The sequence below is a fragment of the Aotus nancymaae genome, unplaced genomic scaffold (assembly GCF_030222135.1).
Source record: "Aotus nancymaae isolate 86718 unplaced genomic scaffold, 86718_ANA_hifiasm-v0.15.2.pri h1tg000022l_1, whole genome shotgun sequence".
Classification (NCBI taxonomy): Eukaryota; Metazoa; Chordata; class Mammalia; order Primates; family Aotidae; genus Aotus; species Aotus nancymaae.
The window spans coordinates 25,883,197-25,904,420 of NW_026988435.1; the positions used below are offsets into that span (position 1 = coordinate 25,883,197).

The following is a 21,224-nucleotide window of genomic DNA, read 5'->3' on the forward strand; positions in this document are numbered from 1 at the left end:
GCTATTAAAATTATGTGATAAATGGATTCAACTGACATATATTTTTGTGAGTTCTGATGCCCTGTATTAAATACATGAACTTAGAATTGTATGGCTTCTTTTTATACTCAAGTAAAAATTACTAATGCTCATACTACTTAAATGATTATTTAACATAAAGAAAATGTCTATAATTATTTTATTATATTGTATTACAGATGCCCCCAAGTTTATATCAAACCAAACAATTTATTACTCTTGGGAAGGAAATCCTATCAATATAAGTTGTGATGTGAAATCCAATCCACCAGCATCAATTCACTGGAAAAGAGAGAAATTAGTCTTACCTGCTAAAAACACGACCAATTTAAAGACATATAGCACAGGAAGAAAGATGATATTAGAGGTAAGTTCATATGTATACATCAATAAATTGTATTATTTTAGGAACCATCTCCTATTTCAGAATATATTGAAATATCTTCATATATATATGGAGAGAGAAATCGTAGTGTATATATTTTGTAATTATTTACTTAAAGGTCCATTGGATCATGGCTCATTAATGATGAGTGGATGAATGTCTATTCACTTATATAGAAATGTGGCTATATACCAAAGATGACTCTCATTTCTATGAATGCACTTTTGGGAATAAAAACAATTATATTAGGAAAAATCTAGGAAGAAAATTTGGTAATTTAATAGTTATTGAAAGCTAAAATTTTTCTTCAATGTTGATGCTTTCATTGATTCTGCAGGGTATAGTATTTTCTTTTCAGTTTGGCAGATATAAATGCTATCTGTTGGCTAGATTTTTACAATGCAAGTGTAAATTCCTAAAGAAATGAAATTTACTTGTTCATTTTCTTTTGTTTTATTACTACACATAAGATTTTGTTTAATTATTTTTATATTGGCAAGCAACTGACCTTTACGTACTGTTTGAATAAAATGCCTCTTATTTATTAATTGCAGATTGTGTGTGTGTACCAATTTCCAAAACATAAAAATCTATGAAAACGATCATCACCCTTTCCAAAGTATGATGCTGTTAGGAAAATTGGGAATCTTTTTTACACACCTTTGTTTGCTGAAAGGTTGCTATATTTTATTCACTAATTCAGTTTACATAAACTAAATGAAATGCATGTTTTAGAATAACACGTAATACCATACTGCATTAATCCTCATTCATGCCATTTAGACATAAAAAAAAAAATGTTTGAAAGAATGATTTAGCCATCACGTCCACAAACATTTGCATAGCTGAGTAGTTGGTAATTAAACCACTTTGTCTATATCTATTTTAATGTAATTACATTTCTTTGAAATTTTTTTAGAGGAACTAGCTATTTGTGACTTGACAGGGATGTCAATTTCATAAAAACTTGGGTAGTTTTACCCTAAATTTCATGTGTTTTACCTTAGATAGAAGCTCAGATTAGATTTAACTTACTTTGTGTAGTGTGTAGTCTCCTTGAATACCATAATAAATACCATAGACAGGACAGTTAAGATCAAAGAGATTGATGTTTTCAGTTCTGGAGGATGGAGATTCAATACCATAGTGCCTGCAGGGTTGCTTTCTGTATAGGACCCTTTCCTGAACTTGTATGTGGCCTCCTCACATGCCCTTTTTTCTGTGGGCACACAGAGTTCTGGGGTCTTCCTCTGGTTAAAGGATACCAGTTCTATTGGATTAGGGCCCACTCTTATTACCTCGTTCAACCTTAATGATTCTTTAAAGATCCTGTCTCCAAATTCATTCACACTGGAAGTCAGGTTTTCAATATATGAATGGACAGAGTGAGGAGGCAGGCGGTTCAGTCCATAATAGGTAGATTGAAGTTTATGAGTAAATGACAGACTAATGTGTAATTTCTGCTTTACTTAATCTTGACATGTTTTTGTTCCTCAGCCAACTCATAACTCCACATATTTAATGTGAAGGAACATTTTATACATACAACATAGTAATAGTTTATGTTATTTAAACTTCTCCTTAAAGATGTCGCTCTGCACTCCAAAATTTAAAAAAAAAAGCAATTTCTGTTTACTTGACACACAGCCAGGTGATCTACTGCCTAAACCACTAACTTGAACAGACATGTTTTTTGTATACTCTCCCAAATTAAATTTAAATTCTAAATGAAAAATATACGTGTGTGACTAACACAACTTGAAAACACAGCATAACAAAATAACAATAGCATAAAGAGAAAGCAACAATTAGCATTACTAATATTTATCTATTAGTATACAGATGCTTGAGACAGTTACTTTTCTTTAATAATTATTATAAAACTCACATTTGTGCTAATTCTTAAGAATATAAAATGAAATATAGAAAACATTGTTTACACTTAAAAAGTTGTCAGTAATAAATTTATTGAATTGAGTTTTAAAGTTTTTCTTTTTCTTTTAAGTATATATATTCAAGCATTTAAAATTATGGATTTCAAACTATAACCACATTTTAAATAAATTATTTAAGTTATTGCCAATAAATGCATATGTAAAGGTCAAGACCTTCAAAACTTAATTTTTTTAACTGACCACATCCTGAGGAAATTACACAACTTTTCAATATGTGTGCAAACGTTGAAAGAATAAATAGGTTTCTAATAGGTTTGTTGGAATAATATTGTATTTTGCATTGTCTGAGTCATCCCTGATGTCCTAAATAGGGATGCTGTCTGTGATATGAGATATCATGAGATATTCAAGACTATGTTTATTAGTTCACTATACTCTGTCCAAGCCTAGTATCATTAATTAATATGAATATTTTTAGCTGGATACAGATATACCTTGGAGATATTGCAGGTTTAGTTCCAAGAGCACCTCAATAAATTAAATATCACTTTAAAGCCAGTTACACAAATTTTTGGTTTTCCAGTACATAAAAAAAATTACGTTGGCACTGTAGTCTATTAAGTGTGCAAAAGAATGATGCATAAAAAATCTATGCACTTACCTGAAAAATACTTAATTACTAAAAAGTGCTGGGAATAATTTGAGCTTTAGGCAAGTAGTAACTTTTTTTTCTGGTGGAGAGTCTTGTCATGATGTTAATGGCTGCTTTCTGATCAGAATGTTGATTGCTGAAGGTTGGGTTTGCTGTGACAATTTATTAAAATAAGGCAACAGTGAAATACTTTGTTAATTAACACTTCCTTTCATGAAAGATCTCTGTGTAGCAGGTGATGCTGTAAGGCTAACAGCATGTGATGCTGTTAGCATTTACCTATAGCAGAACATCTTTCAAAAATGGAGTCAATCCTCTCAAACCCTGCCATTGCTTTGTAAATTAAGTTTATGTAGTATTCTAAATATTTGGTTATCATTTCAACATTTTTCAAGCATCTTCAGCAGGAGTAAATTCTACCACCATAAACCACTTTATTTGCTCTTCCATAAAGAGCAATTTCCCATCTGCTAGAGTTTTATCATCAGATTGCAGCAATTCATTCACTTCTTCAGGCTCCATTTCTAATTCTAGCTCTCTATTTCCACCATATCTGCAGTTACTTCCTTCACTGAAGTCTTGAACCCCTCAAACTTATCCATGAGGGTTGGAATCAACATCTTTCAAACTCTATTAATAGTTGATATTTTCACTTTCTCCCATGACTCACAAATATTCTTAATGGTGTCAGCATGATGAATTCTTTTCAGAAGATTTTTCAGTTGACTTTTCCCAGATCCATCAGAACAATCATAGTTTATAGCTGCTGTAACCTTAACAATACATGTTTCCTAAGTATTCAGACTTCAAAGTTGAAATTTCTCCTTGATTCACGGGCTTCAGAATGGATTTTGGGTCAGCCAGCATGAAAACAACATAGCTATCTTTGTATATCTCCATCAGAGTTCTTGGGTGACTGGGTACGTTGTCCATGAGCATGACTAGTTTGAAGGGAATCTTTTTTGTTTCTTCTCAGCACTATATCTCAACAGTGGGCCTAAAATATTCAATAAACTGTGCTGTAAACAGATGTCCTGTCAACCAGGCTTTGTTTTCCCATGGATAGAACACAGGCAGAGTTGATTTAGCATAATTTTTAAAGACTCTAGGGTTTTTTAATGATAAATGAACAATGGCTTGAACTTATGTTACTAGCTATATCAGCCCCTAACAAGAGATTCAACAGGTCCTTTGAAATTTGAAGCCTGCCCTTTACATCTCCTTTCTAGCTATGAAAGTCTAGATGGCATCTTCTTGCAATAGAAAACTGTTTCATCTATTTTAAATTCTATTTTTTAGTGTAGTCACTTTCATCAATGATCTTAGCTAGATCTGGATAACATGCTGAAGCTTCTACATCAGCACTTGCTGCTTCACCTTGTAATTTTATGTTATAAACATGGCATCTTCCCTTAAGCCTCCTGAACTAACCCCTGCTAGCGTCAAACTCTTGTTCTGCAGCTTCCTCACCTCTGTCAACCTTCACAGAACTGAGGACTGTTTTGTCTTTGTCTGGCTTAGACTTTGGCTTAAGGAGTATTGTGGCTGGCTTTGTCTTCTATCCAGACCAATCAAATATTTCTCCATAACATCAGTAAGACTTTTTTGCTTTCTTATCATTTGTGTGTCCACTAGCCTAGTACTTTTGATTTTTTTCAGGAACTGTCTCTTCACATTTACCACTTGATTGTTTGTTGCAGTAGGCTTCTGTTTTAGCCTGTCTTGCTTTTACCTTCCTCACTAAGCTTAATCACTTTTGGCTTTTGATTTAATGTAAGAGAGTGACTCTTTCTTTAATCCGAACACTTAGAGGCCATTGTAGGATTAAGATTTGGCCTAATTTTAATATTATTTGTCTTACAGAATATGGAAGCCTAAGAGTGGGGAGAGAGATGGGGGTATGGCCATTCAGGGGTGCCATCAGAACAAACACTTATCGTTGAAGTTCACTGTCTTAGGGGCACAGTTTGTGGTTACCCAAAACAGTTATAATAGTAACAACAAAAATTACTGATCACAGATCACCATATCAAATTTAATAATAATGCAAAGTTTGAAATACTGAGAGAATTACCAAAAAGTCACAGAGACAGGATGTGAGCACCTGCTCTTGAAAATATGGTGCTGATAGATTGCTTAATGCAGAATTGCCACAAACTTTCAATTTGCAAAAAAAAAAAAAAAAAAAAAGCACTATCTTTCAAGCATGATAAAGTAAAACACAATAAAACAGGTATGCCTGTATTTATGAAGAAACAGTTATATCAGTAGATGTTTCTAGTACTTTCTGGATTAATATTTTCAATGCTTTGCACATTTTAAACATTTAAATATTTTTACTTTATGATCTTTATAATATAGCCTTGTTATATTATCTTATATTTTCATAAAACTATATAACATTTTGTTGTGCTGCATTTAAGTGTAAAACCACTATTGGACTTTAATTTTATACTGCTTTCCTAGAATACATTAAATCAGCTTCAGGGTACATGATTAGGCCAGATTATATCCAGAGCTCTGTGTGTGTGTGTGTGTGTGTGTGTGTGTGTGTGTCTGTTGTTTAATCTATGCCATGAGTGGCGTTTTCTTTGTTTATTAAGCATACAGCATGGTAAAAGGATTGCTTATTTAAGATGGACTTTTATCTGTTGATAGCTGAACTCTCAGAAACAAAAACAACAAAAATGAATTGAGCTTTTAAGAAATTGTTCCAATGAAAATGGCTCTATTTAAATTATTAATCTTAAGGAGCTGTGCAATAGTTACATTTCTTTGTTGTGGCTTTCCTTTCTCGTTATTGTATTGATTCAGTAAACACATTCTTCTCTGTTGAATTTGCAAATAACATTTTCATATGCCTGTAGAATCAGATATTTTGTTAAATCTCTTTCTCATTAGAAAAATGATTTTAGAGTTAAATTAGCCTTGCTTATTAAAAGCTACACATGAGAAAAATGAATATTTGAATCACTTTGCAGTAATTATATAAGAACTGTTAAAAATTCTAAGTTTTAATCCTATGATCTGTCTCTAGATGGACAGCTGACTAGAAAATGAATGACACAGCTTTTCTGTACTCTTTCAGAATTATCATCTTCAATGGACCTCAAAATTGCACTCTTAGTTAATAGCCTCCCATTACCACAAAATCATTTTTCCCTCTTTTGGGATAGAGTTGAAATTAACAGCAACTCTTGTAAGCATATTCTCTCTTAATAATAGTTACTGAGATTGAAAATTATATCTATTACTAACATCAAATCTCTTATCTAAATTGATACTTCAGAATTTCTGTACATTAGAATTACAGGGTTCGTCTCAGTGTTCACCAATAGAATCCCCGAAGGTTAACTTAATTATGGATTTTAAATGTGTAAGGATAGAGGTCAGCTATTTTCTACCTAGAATGAAAAAGAATGATAGGAACTGAATAGAAATGGAGGAAGATACTGTTATTAGATAGCAAGAAAAGTGCCTGTCTACGAGGACTGTTGCCCAAGAACAACATTTTCTTGCACAATATGTTCCTGGAAAGATTTCATTAAGAATGCTCTTTTTGCTTGGGGTTCTTTTGGCTATATGGGCTCTTTTTTGGTTCCGTATGAAATTTAAAGTAGTTTTTTTTTTTCTAACTCTGCGAAGAAAGTCAATGATAGCTTGATGGGGATAGTATTGAATGTATAAATTACTTTGGGCATTATGGCCATTTTCATTATATTGATTCTTTCTATCCATAAGCATGGAATGCTTTTCCATTTGTTTGTGTCCTCTCTTATTGCCTTGATCAGTGGTTTGTAGTTCTCCTTGCAGAGGTCCTTCACATCCCTTGCAAGTTGTATTCCTAGGTATTTTATTCTCTTTGTAGCAATTGTGAGTGGGAGTTCACTCATGATTTGGCTCTCTTTGTCTATTATTGTTATATAGGAATGCTTGCGATTTTTGCACATTGATTTTGTATCTACTGTGACTTTGCTGATGTTGCTTATGAGCTTCAGGAGATTTTGGGCTGAGACAATGGAGTTTTCTAAATATACAATCATGTCATTTGCAAACAGAGACAATTTGACTTCCTCTCTTCCTACTTGAATACCCTTTATTTGTTTTTCTTCCCTGATTGCCCTGGCCAGAACTTCCAATACTATGTTGAATAGGAGTGGTGAGAGAGGGCAACCTTGTCTTGTGCCTGTTTTCAAAGGGAGTGCTTCCAGCTTTTGCCCATTCAGTTTGGTATTCGCTATGGGTTTGTCATAAATAGTACTTACTATTTTGAGATAAGTTTGTATTATATGTTCAATAAACTCAAAAAAGGGAGATAAATATAACATATTTGGAGTCTTTCTTGAACTTTAAATTAAACTGGTCTGAGGCCAAAACATAGAAAATGGTTAACAATGCTTTTATTACAGGCTTCCTGTTTTCAAGTTCAGACTTACATTGATTGCAAACTATATATATATATGTGTGTGTGTGTGTGTGTGTGTGTATGTGTCTGTGTGTGTATGTGTATATATATGTGAGTATATATATATGAATATATATTTCAAGCTGTGTACTATCTGAGCTTTACATATATGTAGATCTAATGGTTTTGCTATGTAAAAGATACATCAAAGTGGTGCCATTTCTTTATGTAATGAATTAATAGATAAATTCTGATTTGCCTAGCCCTATGGACATTATAGGTTCATGGATACATCATAAAAGAATTTATATTATTTAGTAATGCTTACTTAATAAAGAAAATTAAAAATATATGGTAAGGAGTTGTGGGGTAAGAAATTAAACGTGTGAAAGTAGTAGGCATACTAGTGTTTATATTAAAACTTCTGTGATGTTTTAGAATTGTAATTTGTTATTATAATTATTTCAGATTGCACCTACATCTGACAATGACTTTGGACGCTATAATTGCACAGCCACTAATCGTATAGGAACAAGATTTCAAGAATATATTCTTGCTTTGGCTGGTAAGTATAGCAAGCAAATGAAAATTTAAGTTGATAATGTAGTCTCACTTATATTTGGGAGCTAAAACAATGGATCTCTTGGAGGTATTAGGTAGACCTTGGTTACCAGAGGCTTGGAAGTGTGTTGGGAAGGAGGGTATAAAGAGAGGTTACTCGAGGAGCACAAAGCTACAGTTGATTACAAAGAATAAAATATACCGTTCAGTAGTACATTAGGGCTATAACAGTTAACAATAAGTTATTGAATATTTCAAAATAGAAGAATAGATTTGGAATGTTTCCAATGAAAAGAAATGACAAATATGTGAACGTACAGACATGCCAGTTACTCAGATTTGATCATTGCATGTTGTAAGCTTATATCAGATTGTCACTTGTCCCCATAAATATGTACAACAATTTTGCATTTGTAAAATTATTTTCAAAACCTTGAATTTCAGCATGTCTATAACAAATATATGAACTTCTAAAAAATAGTGGGTGTCATGTTATTTTAAATGTTAGAAGAGAATATCTTTTACATTTTTATAAGTGACAATACACATTTTTTTTTTTGGAGACGGAGTTTCGCTCTTGTTACCCAGGCTGGAGTGCAATGGCGTGATCTTGGCTCACTGCAACCTCCGCCTCCTGGGTTCAGGCAATTCTCCTGCCTCAGCCTCCTGAGTAGCTGGGATTACAGGCACGCGCCACCATGCCCAGCTAATTTTTTGTATTTTTAGTAGAGACGGGGTTTCACCATGTTGACCAGGATGGTCTCGATCTCTTGACCTCGTGATCCACACGCTTCGGCCTCCCAAAGTGCTGGGATTACAGGCGTGAGCCACCGCGCCCGGCTCACAGATTATTTTTTTAAAGAATGAACCACATTTAAAACTTGAAACCATTGTATCTGCTGTATAGAGAGCACTTAGAATGTATTTGCTCATCAGGATTGACTTTAAACACTGATTCTAATCCCTCCGATGTTAAAAGTTAGATATTTGTGAAAGAAATTGGAAATGTATGTTTTAACCAAGGACAGGTGTGAACGTGTGTGCACACACACATGCACACAGCAGAAAATCTAGAAATAAACTATTTCAATTTCAAAAAAAAATCAAATCGTATTTCAAGACAGAATCCTGTCAAAAAATTTAAAAATCAAAACACCCTGAGAGAAAATGAACTATAATTGATTTATTTTAAATGTTTAGACTTGAAAGTACAAATAGCTGTCTTACTTCTGAAGGAAAATAGAATGTTACATAAATTTGTTGAAAATATTTTATATCGTATATATATATAATATATATAAACTAGAATATTTGAAAATATTTTATATTGTATATATACAATATTACCTCTATAGCCTAAAGATATGGAAATAATAACATATAGAGTAAAAAAATTCATACAAACCAGAAATCCAGATATTATTTATTTACTTATTTATAAAATTTGCCATTACGTTTTGTAAGACTGATTAGGAATCCTAAAATACATTTTAAAAAATAGTTCATATAGCTCACATAGAAAAATGTGATTTACAGTCTTCTAAGACTTGGTAAAGTAATATCAGAAAATTAGTGTAGTATTATATTTTAACAGACTATAAAGCTTCTGTGAAGAAATTTTAAAACCTTTTCAGGTAGAAAATTTATCTGTAACTTTAATTTTATATTAAGTTCAGAAAGATGTTCATTTTTACTGCTATATAGGTATATTCTAAATATTAATGCCATTAATCATAAAGGCCACAAAGGGAAATTTTTAAGCTAATAATGTCAAATTATTGTGTAACTTAGGGAACCTATTATTCTCCAATTCAAGTTTTACTGAATTGATAGAGAAGGAAGAAAAGAGATTACACTGAAGGAATTGACAAAATAAGGCAGGGAGAGAAAAAAAAATCAAGATAAGAGTGAGTTTAGAAATATGAAGACACTGATTTACAAGCAAACTGAATTATAAGAAAAGAAGTATGCTAAGTCTCACCAAAATGCATTGATAATAAATTGAAGAATCAACTGTAGTAGTAAGAAGCATTCAGTACTCCAATTAATTCTAAGCCGTAGGAAATTATGGAACCTTTCTTTAATATATATTTTTATAAATAATTAGATATATGACCAATATACATATATTAATATTTATCCAATATTATATATTGCCTTTTTATAAATGATGTGTTTTCTATCACAATTTTAGGGGGGCATATTAATATTCAGTATTTAAAATATTATGTTGATTAGGATTAAATAATTCCATGAAATTCACTGGTAATATTTAATGTGCATGTACCTTCATCTTCACAATACTTACTACAATATTGTTCATTGACAAATATATTTAATTCCTATCCTTCTAATGAATATATTAAATTAGTGAGGTCTCTTCTGTCCAATCTTAACAAAAATTATTTTTTTTTTCATTTAAGCTCAGTTTGAAAATATTGGAAAGCTTTTTAATGCTTTCCTGAAATTCTCCTAATATTCCAAATTTTATACAATTTCAGGCTAAGAATTTGTTTTAGAAAAAGCTGGATTCAATTGAGATTGTAATGAAGATATAAAAATGATTCAGACACTCAGCCTTAGATGGGAAACATACATTTAAACATCACCATTTATAAATATGATTTATTTCATGAGACTCTTATTTAATACTAATATTTGGTAGAAAACTTACTCTGTCCTGCAGAATCCAAACACTGAAAGTGTACTGGGATTTTAAATAAGATATAAGAGAAATATTATATAAAAAATACATAAATATTTTCAAATATATGCAGATATCACATATCAATATTTCATTGGCCTTTTGGCATATGGTATTTTACAGTGTAACAGAATACCTTACTTCCTAAGGGAATAAATTAAAAGCCAAAAGTTAGTGTGAAATTTTGATACACATTTAGTAGTATTATAGGAAAAGTTTACTTTTTCAGCATTCAAAATCTTTTTTTTCCTTTTTTCCTCCCATTTGTCCTCCCTTCTTTCTTCTTTCCTTACATTTTGCCTTTTTAATGATTAAGCTCTACATCAGAACAAGGTAGGCACCTGTGTGGGAGTAAGGTGTAGTGCAGAAGCCCGGCACGGGGGTGTCAAAGCCTGAGCAGAGTGAATGGAGTGGAGGGAGTGTTGGGTGTCTTACATGGGTCCAATGTTGAGTGTTGGGATCCAGGCAGGGTAAAAGGAGCGCACACGTGCCAAGACAGAAACAGCAACCCAAGGAGGCTGTTAGAGGCCATTCACTTAAGGGACATAACTCAAAAAGAGAAATTCAAATAGCCATGTTCTCATTTGTAAGCAAGAGCTAAACAATGTGTACACATGTGGAAAAATAGACACTGGAGACTCCAAAAGGTGGGCGGCTTAGAGAGAAACGAAAGTTGAAATGTTACTTGTTGGGTTACAATGTTCAATATTCTGGAGATGGATACACTAAAAATACAGACTTTACCAGTTCATAATATGTGCTTGTAACAAAACCCCCTAAATCCATAAAAATAAAATAAAAATAAAACAATTTTTAAGTGGAAATAAAATAAGTATATGTGTTTGGTTTAAGTCAGTTAACACAAAGCAAGGCCTTTCCATTAAACCCTGACTTCCTGTTTATGAGCAAGAGTTGATGTAGTCTTCTTTTACCTATTTCCTCTGTCTTTAGAGAATTGGGAAAGAAGTAATCTTTCCATGTTGTTATAGAAATATAAATTATTTCACATATGTGCTTGATAATTTTGTTTTCTTAACTTTTAATCAAAATGTTAACTAGAAATATTAGAGAGAGAGATACATATATATTTTATGAATTCACCATAAGTTGGTTTTTAAAATGTACCTCCTAGATGATGATCCTGCTTTCTAGTAGGAAACATTCTGTGTTTGGATTGAACTACATATCATGGATCAAATTAAAGTTGCATAGCACACAAGGCTAAATAAAAGATTGATATAGTTTTATTTTTCCCTTATGATTTTCTACTTCCAAAAGATGATTATCTGACAAAACATTCTGTATATTTGTATGCATATTGATTATTTCTTTTCTTGAAAGATCATTACCTACATTTTAAATATTATCAAGTGATTCCATTTATATATTTTTAATTTCTTAATTCATTTCATCATTGTGATATTTAAGTTTTGACTGTTAAACTTTTTACATTAAAACTTAATCCCAATAAAATAACCCCACTTTTGCTTTATGAATTGATGTATCTTTCTGATAAAGTCACCTTCTCCTGGGGAATTTTGTGGGAGGGACTTGGCTATAAGCTGTCATCAGGGAGTATGTGCTGTCCCTGGGGAATGAGAGCCTCAGCCCTCTTAGAGTTTCTGTGAAGTCATAACAGTACTGTGACAACCAACTGAGTTAATTCATTCATATACCTAGCACTTGGCAAGTACTCAACAAGTATTAGGTGAGTATTATTATGGCCAAACTACAGTTCATATTGGTCACTTTTGTTTTGGATAGAAGTCAGTATCTTGATGCCTCTTTAGTTATTATATGTAAATCTAGACATCATGGACCAAGGCTTAGTGAAATGAGAAAATGTCCTTACTTATTCTAAACATTACATATCTATTAAATAATATAAATTTCACTTTATTTTCACCATTGTTTTCCATTTAGGAGCTTGTTCTACCAATTTTTTACACAAACCGCTATTAAGGGAGATCTCTGATACTGGGTTTCACAATTGATTTTTTAACCTCAGTTCAGGATTCTATACTTACCCCTACTAAATCTCATCTTGTCAGTTTTGACTCATTTTTTAACCTTCTGAAACCCTGTCAAATTCAGTATTTTAGCTCTTTTTTTCAGGATTGATTTAAGGCACGAGTACAGTATCATGAAGCACTCATCTGTAGTTTCACCCGTCAGGATAAGCCTGTATAAGTCATCCTTGAGAACAGAGATCTTCTAACAGGTTAAACTGGATCAACTGAACAGAATTCTAAAGATATGGAATTATGGCCGATCTACTGGACTGTGTACCTGTATTATATCTTAGCCAAACTTTTGCTCCGTAACACTTGAAAGCATGTTAAAATTAGTTCATTTGATATCACGCTGTCTTCACCTAAATATAATGCTAGGTAAAGTCTGGAAAAGTCTACATCTTGATTTTTTTTTTCAGAACTAATTAATCAAACAGTGATATTCTGAAACTATTCGAAACATATTATTGATTTTCTCATTCTCATATTACTATGAAAAAAAGGGAAATCAGGATAACTTGACATTATTTTTAGAAAATCCAGGCTTAAATCAATTCCTAATCATTTTTTAATTCACTCACTCAAAAAATACAGTGAATTTCTAGTAGGTGCCAGACACCTTTTTCTATCGTGGGAATCTGAAGATAAATAATATATGGCATCTGGTCTTTTACCTAAGTTAGAGTTCAAAAGATAAGGTTGCGATAGAAGTGTAAATCAAAGCTTTGAGGGAAAAAAATGAATTCTGATTAGAGTTTGTGGAAAAGGTGTCAAATGAGTTCTTCAACAGGTGTCCACCTTTGAATTGAGTGTGAAAGAGTGAGTAGACACAGGTCCAGAGAAGAAGAAAGGGAAAGACTCAAATAATCATCAGGGTAGCACTTGTACAAAGGCACTGTGCTCTGAAAGGAGGGAGACTGTTAATGAGGAAGGCATTTGATGGAAGACTGGAAGGGTCTATTGTGTTAGGAGACCAGTGATAGGTAATGAGAATAGAGAGGTAGAGAAAAATTAAATTACAGATCTTAAAAACATTCATCCTGTTTACATTCTGTCTGGTATACAATGAGGGAAATTTGGAGATTTTTAGTCATAAAGCAACTTGATTCACTTATCTTAGAAAATTATCTTGGTGGTGTTCTAGAGACAGATTTCACCATAGCGTAAAATGTGACACAACTGCCAATTTCCAAATTTCTCCAAATATCTAAAATATATAAGTTTAAAATCAAACATTTTAATGTTCACTATTCAAAACTTTTTTCTGGCTCATAATAGTTTTAAATTGAATGTTTGAAGGGTTCATTGTGTTATATTTGATTTGCTTATGAGCCGCTGTTGAAATGCCCAGTACTAAAACACAAGTGAATCTAAGTGTCCATGACTTGTGAGAAGGTTGAAGACATACTCATGTTTGGAAGAAATAATTTCCATTGACACCTTGGGAGTGAATTAACACTTCTATGGAGAATATTAGAGGTAGAAATTGAAAAATCAAGGTCAGATCTCCGGACTACTTCAGTTTAATCCATAGACTTAAAAACATAAGAACAAAAAAAAAATTATTCAGGGAGATAGTGAATCTACTTTGAAGGATAAATGTAAATATAATTGGTCAAATACTGTGAAAAAATCTAAATAATAATTTGGATTTGACAGTTGGAAAACACTAGGTGAGAAGTGAAATGAGAAGGAATTCACAGCATTTCAGATGTGTTGCAGGTTTTCTATAATACTAGATTAAGCTCGCAATTTTTCTTGCTCTGTTCTGGATGCTATAGCAAAATATATTAGACTCCGTAATGTATTAACAACATAGACCTATTACTCTCAGTTCTAGAGGCTGGGAAATTCAAGATCGAGGCACCATCATATTTGGTTTTCGGTGGGGGGTCCAATAACCAAATTGTTTTGTTATAGATGGTGCCTTCTGTGTGTCTTTACTTGGTGAAAGGGGCAAACATTTCATTCAGTCTCTTTTATAAGGGCACTAATTTTATTCATGGGAGTGAACGCCTCATGACTTAATCACATCCCAAAAGACCACTACCTCTTAATAATATATTTAATATATAAAATTTGGAGGGAAACCAACATTCAAACCACAGCACAATTGAAAAAAAAATGTTTATAAAACCTTATAGATTTAAGGTAGCCACTCAAAAACAGAAGTAGATAGAACCTATCGTCTCAGCATAGAGTCCCTGAGGTTCAAGCAATTATGGTGACACTGCAGGTAACAGTGTTACTGGATCTAGGAAATTGAATTACTTATGTTCCAATTCTTTTAGTATTTGAGACTTTTACCAGACAGAGATTGATGAAGAAATCAAGCAGAAAATGATATGTTAGAGAAAAAATGATTATAAAATCACTGGAAAGGCAGAGAAAAGACAAGACCAGAGACAGCCACCAATATTCCACCTTCAGTGTCACAAAATACCGTAAGCATGGTCTGCATGCCAAGTCTGCAGTGACTAACTAGAAGGCACGAAGCCCTGCTGCCAAGTTACTCCTCCGCTGATAATCACAGCCACACCACCCCAGAAACTGGATGAATAGACTGGAGTGGAGAGTTGGATTGCTAACCTCATTTATATCTGCAGAGCCTGTTGACCGTGTGCACCTCCTGAGAAAAGTGGGACTGACATTCACACCTCTCTGTCATTCTAAACTACATACATATGGCTTTCATTCTAAGTTCACTACGTGAAACTTAGAACCAGAGCAACAATTTCTTATGATAAACAGGAGTATGTGAAATGATAGAATTTGATTCTGTGTGTTAATAGAAAATATCTAGGCAAGGGTTTTAAACACTATTCTGGAATAATATTCATGCTAGCACTTCCTTTTAAAGAGAATTTACAAAAATCAAACTCTTCAGATTCCTGGGACTAAGTTTAGCAACACCTCAGCCTCATATGTGGAAAAAGAGCACAGTTCATGTCTATGAACCATGCATGCTAGGAGACCAAATTTTCAGAAATAAATATGTTGGGTCTGAAATTAGTAATAACAGATTGAAACACAGTAACAAGGAACAAAAGTAGAGTATGTTTCCTGAGAAGACAGTGGGATTGAAAAAGAAATGTTACTTAAGGGATCTTTATAATTCACAGTAATAAGACTGAGAAGAAAGACTAAATTTCCAAAGAAGAAGAAAAGGGAAGGAAAGCGCTATCTGATAAAGAAAACATTGGAGAAGACAAAAGGAAAAGTCATGTCATTTAGAGATAGAAGGTTTAGTCTTGGAAAATGAGAAGATAGGCTTCCATTATCAGTTAATCAAGAGGTGATAGCTTTTCAAGATACTGATTACATTGCAGCATTACTCACAAGATAGCCATGATATAAAGATGTACCGCATGATGTCACTTATATGTGGAATTCTAAAACATTGAAACTCATAGAAACAGAGAGCAGAACAGTGATTGCCAGGGGCTAGAGAGTGGGAAAAACGGTAAGAGGTTGGACAAACAGTAAAAAGTTTCAGTTAAGCAAGATGAATAACTTCTGGGCGTTCGATATGCTGAAGTTCATTCAGTGACTCCAGAGTCTGTACCTATCTGACTCCTAGATCATGCCACCAGTTCCTTGCCATTACACACATCAAAAAATTTCTGAGCTGAACTTCGATGTTGTATCCATTGCCTAACATTTGACTAAAATATCGACACAAGTCAATGGATACAAAAGTATGTAATAGAAGGAGGATGGTGATCAGGGAGGGGTAGCAAAATTACAATGACTGACAATCACTAACAGTTTTAATATATTCTAGAGTCTAGGTGCTCAACATTACTTAATATTTCCAACAACATTAGCAGTGATACTATTCTAATATCCATTTGAGAGAGAAAACTACTGCAATGTGAAAAGATTAAGTGACTTGTACAAGGCTTTCTTTGACCAAACTGGCAAGGCCAGGGCTTGAATCCATAAACTGTCATGACGTATCCAGTCTCATAATCCAACACTAGTAGAGGTGAAGAGAAAGGGGGATTAAACAAATGTTTGCACAATTGCTCTTCTATTCATTCATTCATTAAGTGGTGAGTGATATTCATCAATTTTGGCAATAAAAGATGCTAGGAAATAGTTTAGAAAAACGTGGTAACAATGAAGGGATAACAGTGTGTGAAACTGAACTTCCAGGGGCCTCAGTTGAAATACTGAGCTGTGTCTGAAAGTCTTTTAAAATAGACCCGGATCTTTGCATTAGATAATCCAGGATCCTGAGTATGAGACTGAAAAAAACTGAGACTAATGTTGTAAAGAAAATGAAGCTCCTGAATACCATTCCCAGGGAAGTGATGTGATCACAGTGGTTCTTTACGAAGATTGATTTTGCATTTCGGTACCATGTGCATTGATGTTTTTGTTGGACTCTAATAGAAAAGGAAGCCAAGAGCCACTAATGGCATTACAGGCACAGTAAGATAGGGCCAGGGCAGGGGAAGTAACAGAGGAAATGGGAAGGAAGAAATAGATACAAGGATTATAAAGCAGGAATTATTAAAATAGTGTTCTCACTTATTGTGATGTTGATAGATAGGAATCAAGTGTGAAGGCAATTACAGAATGATCAGAAATTGAGAAAAAGAATTAGAGATGTTGATTCTAGGCACATCTGACACTATTCACTCGGACATGTTCTCACCCACCAAAGCAGCTGTGATTGCAGCTAATTTTTGTGTTTTTGTATAAACAGTGGTTCACCATGTTGACCAGGCTGGTCTCAAACTCCTGACCTCAAGTAATGTTTGTATATTGTTTTTGATTACTGAAATACTTAATTCATCAAATATTTTCTGAGAACTTATTATATTCCAGTCACTTTGCTCAGTGTCACATGTATCTATGTGTATGCATATATAAATAGATATGTGTGAATGTGTGTTTGCAAAATGTTTTGTCTCTTTCCTCAGGAAACGTATAATTTAGTAGTCAGTTGACAGTTGGACGTATAAAACCAGAATGTAAAACAATATTTAGAAAGAGAATTAAAGTCATAGGCATGCTTTTGCTTTGAGCAAAATAATAGAAATAAGAGGCCAGAGGAAATATTATAAATAAAATGCTAGAGTAAGTGTCAGCAGATCTGAAATTGGACTATACAGCTAGAAGAGGCTAGTCACTGGCCTATGTTTTGATGATGGTGTCTTTGTGCTGAAACAAAAAAGGCTCTTCTTTCTCTACAGGTGCACCATGACAGGGTAGACAGCTTGGTGAATGGTGCAACCTCTGCAGTCAGAGTAAAAACAATCATGTTTATGCCATATATTCAAAGATGGGATCCCAAGACAATAATATCTCCCTCTCATCTCCCAGAGTATACTACCTTCACTTTTGACACATATCCCCAAACTGGAGTGTAACTCCTCTGACATCCACCTTAAACCCATTGGACTTTAGAGAGTCAGCCACTCAGCACAGATTGAAGAATTTATGGTTTTTTAAAAGGGTCTATGTGCGTTTGTTTGCCTTTCTCCTGTACTTTGGACAAAACCTACAAATAAATTTTGGATCAAACCTGCAGCTGAAGAGACATGCAGATTAACCTGGAGATTAAGGAAACATGAAAATTATAAGAATATTTGAAAACTTAAAAACATTATTTAGATATCTTAAAATTTATATTTTCAGATATGATTTTAGTAGTTCTAAGACTTTTGTATGCATCAATATTCTACATGTGTTTCTGAACCTTAGAGTTGTAACATAATGTAATTCATGCACTCTCTAAATAATTTACAGTTATTAATTAGAGTTGAAATATACTCTGTGGCATTTATTTACAGTATTCACATATAAAAGGCCATAAAGCTGTCCTCCTGGCTCTTGCTCAGTACCATTTATAAGGCATATTATTACGTGACCTACAGTGACCTTTTTTAATTCTAGCAAATAAAGTACATTTGAATTTTACTGCCATTTGGGATTTTTTTTTTTTTTTTTGTATTTATTTATTTTTGAGATAGAGTCTAGCTCTGTTGCCCAGGCTGGAGTGCAGTGGTGTGATCTCTACTCACTGCAACCTCTGCCTCCAGGGTTCAAGTGATTCTCCTGCCTCACCAACCAAAGCAGCTGTGATTAACAGCTAATTTTTGTGTTTTTGCATAAACAGGGGTTCACCATGTTGACCAGGCTGGTCTCAAACTCCTGACCTCAAGTAACTAGCCACCTCAGCCTCCCAGAGTGCTGGGATTCCAGGATTCCAGGTGTAAGCCACCATACCCAACCCCAATTTAAGATTTTGTATAAATGCTTAATTGATATACCAATTGAAATTCACATGTACTGCATATTTGTCAGTCAAGTTATTTATGTATAATTAGCCCATTCTCATACTGCTATGAAAAAATATCTGAGGCTGGATAATTTATAAAGGACAGAAATTTAATTGACTCATAGTTCTGCAATCCTGGGAGGCCTCAGGAAACTCACAATTATGGCAAAAGGCAAAGGAGAAGCAGTCACCTTCTTCAGAGGGAGGCAGGCCAGAGTGAGTGCCAGCAGGGGAAATGGCAGACATTTATAAAACCATCAGATCTAGTGAGAGTCATTCATTATCACTAGCATAGCATGGGGAAGCTGCCCCCATGATTCAATTACCTCCATCTCATTCCACCCTTGTCACACGGAGAATATAAGGATGAAAATTCAAGGTTAGATTTTGGTGGGGATGTGGAGCCAAACCATATCATATTTTTTTCTCTCTGAAAAAATTTATACTCATTTTTAACTTTTTTTCCAAAGTTTAAGATTATTTCCAATGTGGCATGGACAAAAGAGGAAGAGATTGATAGAGAAATTAATGATAATGTGTCTCTAAATTTTGATGTTCCTGGAGTAGAGTTTTCAGTTATATCCTCATTGGGATTTTTTTTCCTAATGCTGCCTGCTTGAAATAATGTAAGTAATGGATAGAATAAAATAACAGACACAAGAAGGATTTTATAGCTATTTTGAAAACATAAAATAGTATTTCAATATCTCAACTAAACTTTTAATTTAATTGGATAATATATAAATGAAATTAGACCAAATATTTTACAGTCTTATTTAGTACATAATACTGACATTTTTCTTGAAACTTAGCTACAATTTAGTAACATAATTGTGGTGAATGCAAAGACTATACATTTCGTATTTTCACAAGACATCATTATTTATGGTGATGGTTGAATAATTGATTTATGTATTCTAATATTTTAACTACCCTCTTTATCTCTGTTTTTTTCCCTCTCAAACACACATGAAATTGTTTTCCTGCACCTCAATAAAATGTTTATGTTGTATAGAAATAGCAGAAGTAACATATTCCCTCAATAATTGAAATGTGGTTTTCGTTTTGCTGTCTACTTTCTGTGGTAATAAAAATTGACTTGTGTGTACTTTCTTGTAATTTCAAGAGAACTTTCAGGTGTTTATGTAAGTTCTGTAACTCAAACATATTAAGTGATACACGTAGCAATTTTCCTTAGTTCCTAGTTCTCGTAACACCGTATCCTTAATAATGGCCATTCCCATTCCCTTGGTTATGTTTTCTTTATAATTGTTTGTCCATAGATGTGCCATCCAGTCCCTATGGAGTGAAGATCATAGAGCTGTCACAGACCACAGCCAAGGTTTCTTTCAACAAACCGGACTCCCATGGAGGTGTGCCTATTCATCACTATCAAGTGGATGTCAAAGAAGTGGCGTCAGAAATCTGGAAAATAGTACGTTCTCATGGAGTTCAAAGTGAGTCAATAATTTCAAAATGGGTTGATTAATTCAAACTGATCTTCAATATACCTGTATGATTAACTTTTTCGATTTCCTCCAGCATTTTCTTTTCTTTTAATAAAGTGGTATTGGGATGATATTTCCTGCGCCCTATTCTTCTTGATAATAATTCTAATACAGAGTGAGTAGTTTCCATCTTCAGTAAAAATGAAAGAGCTTAGTAGAATCAGCAGAGTTCAATTCTGAGGAAAAAAGTTATTTTAAAAAAATTCTTTGATGGAAAGGCAATTGCTCACAAACTGGATATGATGGATGGATTTTATGAAATGTGTGTTCATGTTTCATTTATTAATATTTCTCTCAAAAGTAGGTGTGAAAATGAAACTGCAAAGTGTAGGTGCCTTGTATACTCATGAAGCCATCTACAAAAATCTATATGATTTTATATATTATTTATGTTTACTTTTTGCATTTTTATATTTTTATTCACTTTTACATTTCTATTAAAAAATTAAATTAATTCACAGAGTTTCTTTTTACTTATGTAAAATATCATCATCTTGTGAAAATGTAGTTTGTTTTCTCATTAGGAAGAGAAAAAACTAAAGCAGGAAATAATATGAAATTACCAATCTTAGACTCTGTTGTTTAAGACACAGAACCATATTGAGTGTCCCAAAAGTGTAGCATAAAATGGTTAGGAAATTAATGCTCCTTTGGTCTGTTCTATAAAGAACCTACCTTGACCCTAACACATATGTAGGGTTCAGTAAAAAGCAAGAGCCTTCCTGAGAAGGGAACAGGGAGGGAACCAATCCTAGTGAACATAGAGAGAAAGCACATGAAATCATCCTGGTC

The 21,224-nt window shown here is 33.3% G+C and overlaps 1 protein-coding gene across 2 annotated transcripts in view; it reads left to right on the forward strand.

Moving 5' to 3' along the window:
- Positions 1-21,224, forward strand: part of NCAM2 (neural cell adhesion molecule 2) — a 532,134-nt gene that overhangs the window by 406,142 nt on the left and 104,768 nt on the right. For both annotated transcript variants that reach the window (XM_012475013.3, XM_012475014.3), the window contains exons 10-12: positions 198-385; positions 7,824-7,920; positions 20,208-20,381. In XM_012475013.3, the coding sequence (XP_012330436.2) occupies positions 198-385; positions 7,824-7,920; positions 20,208-20,381 (459 nt within the window). The remainder of the gene's footprint in view (positions 1-197; positions 386-7,823; positions 7,921-20,207; positions 20,382-21,224) is intronic.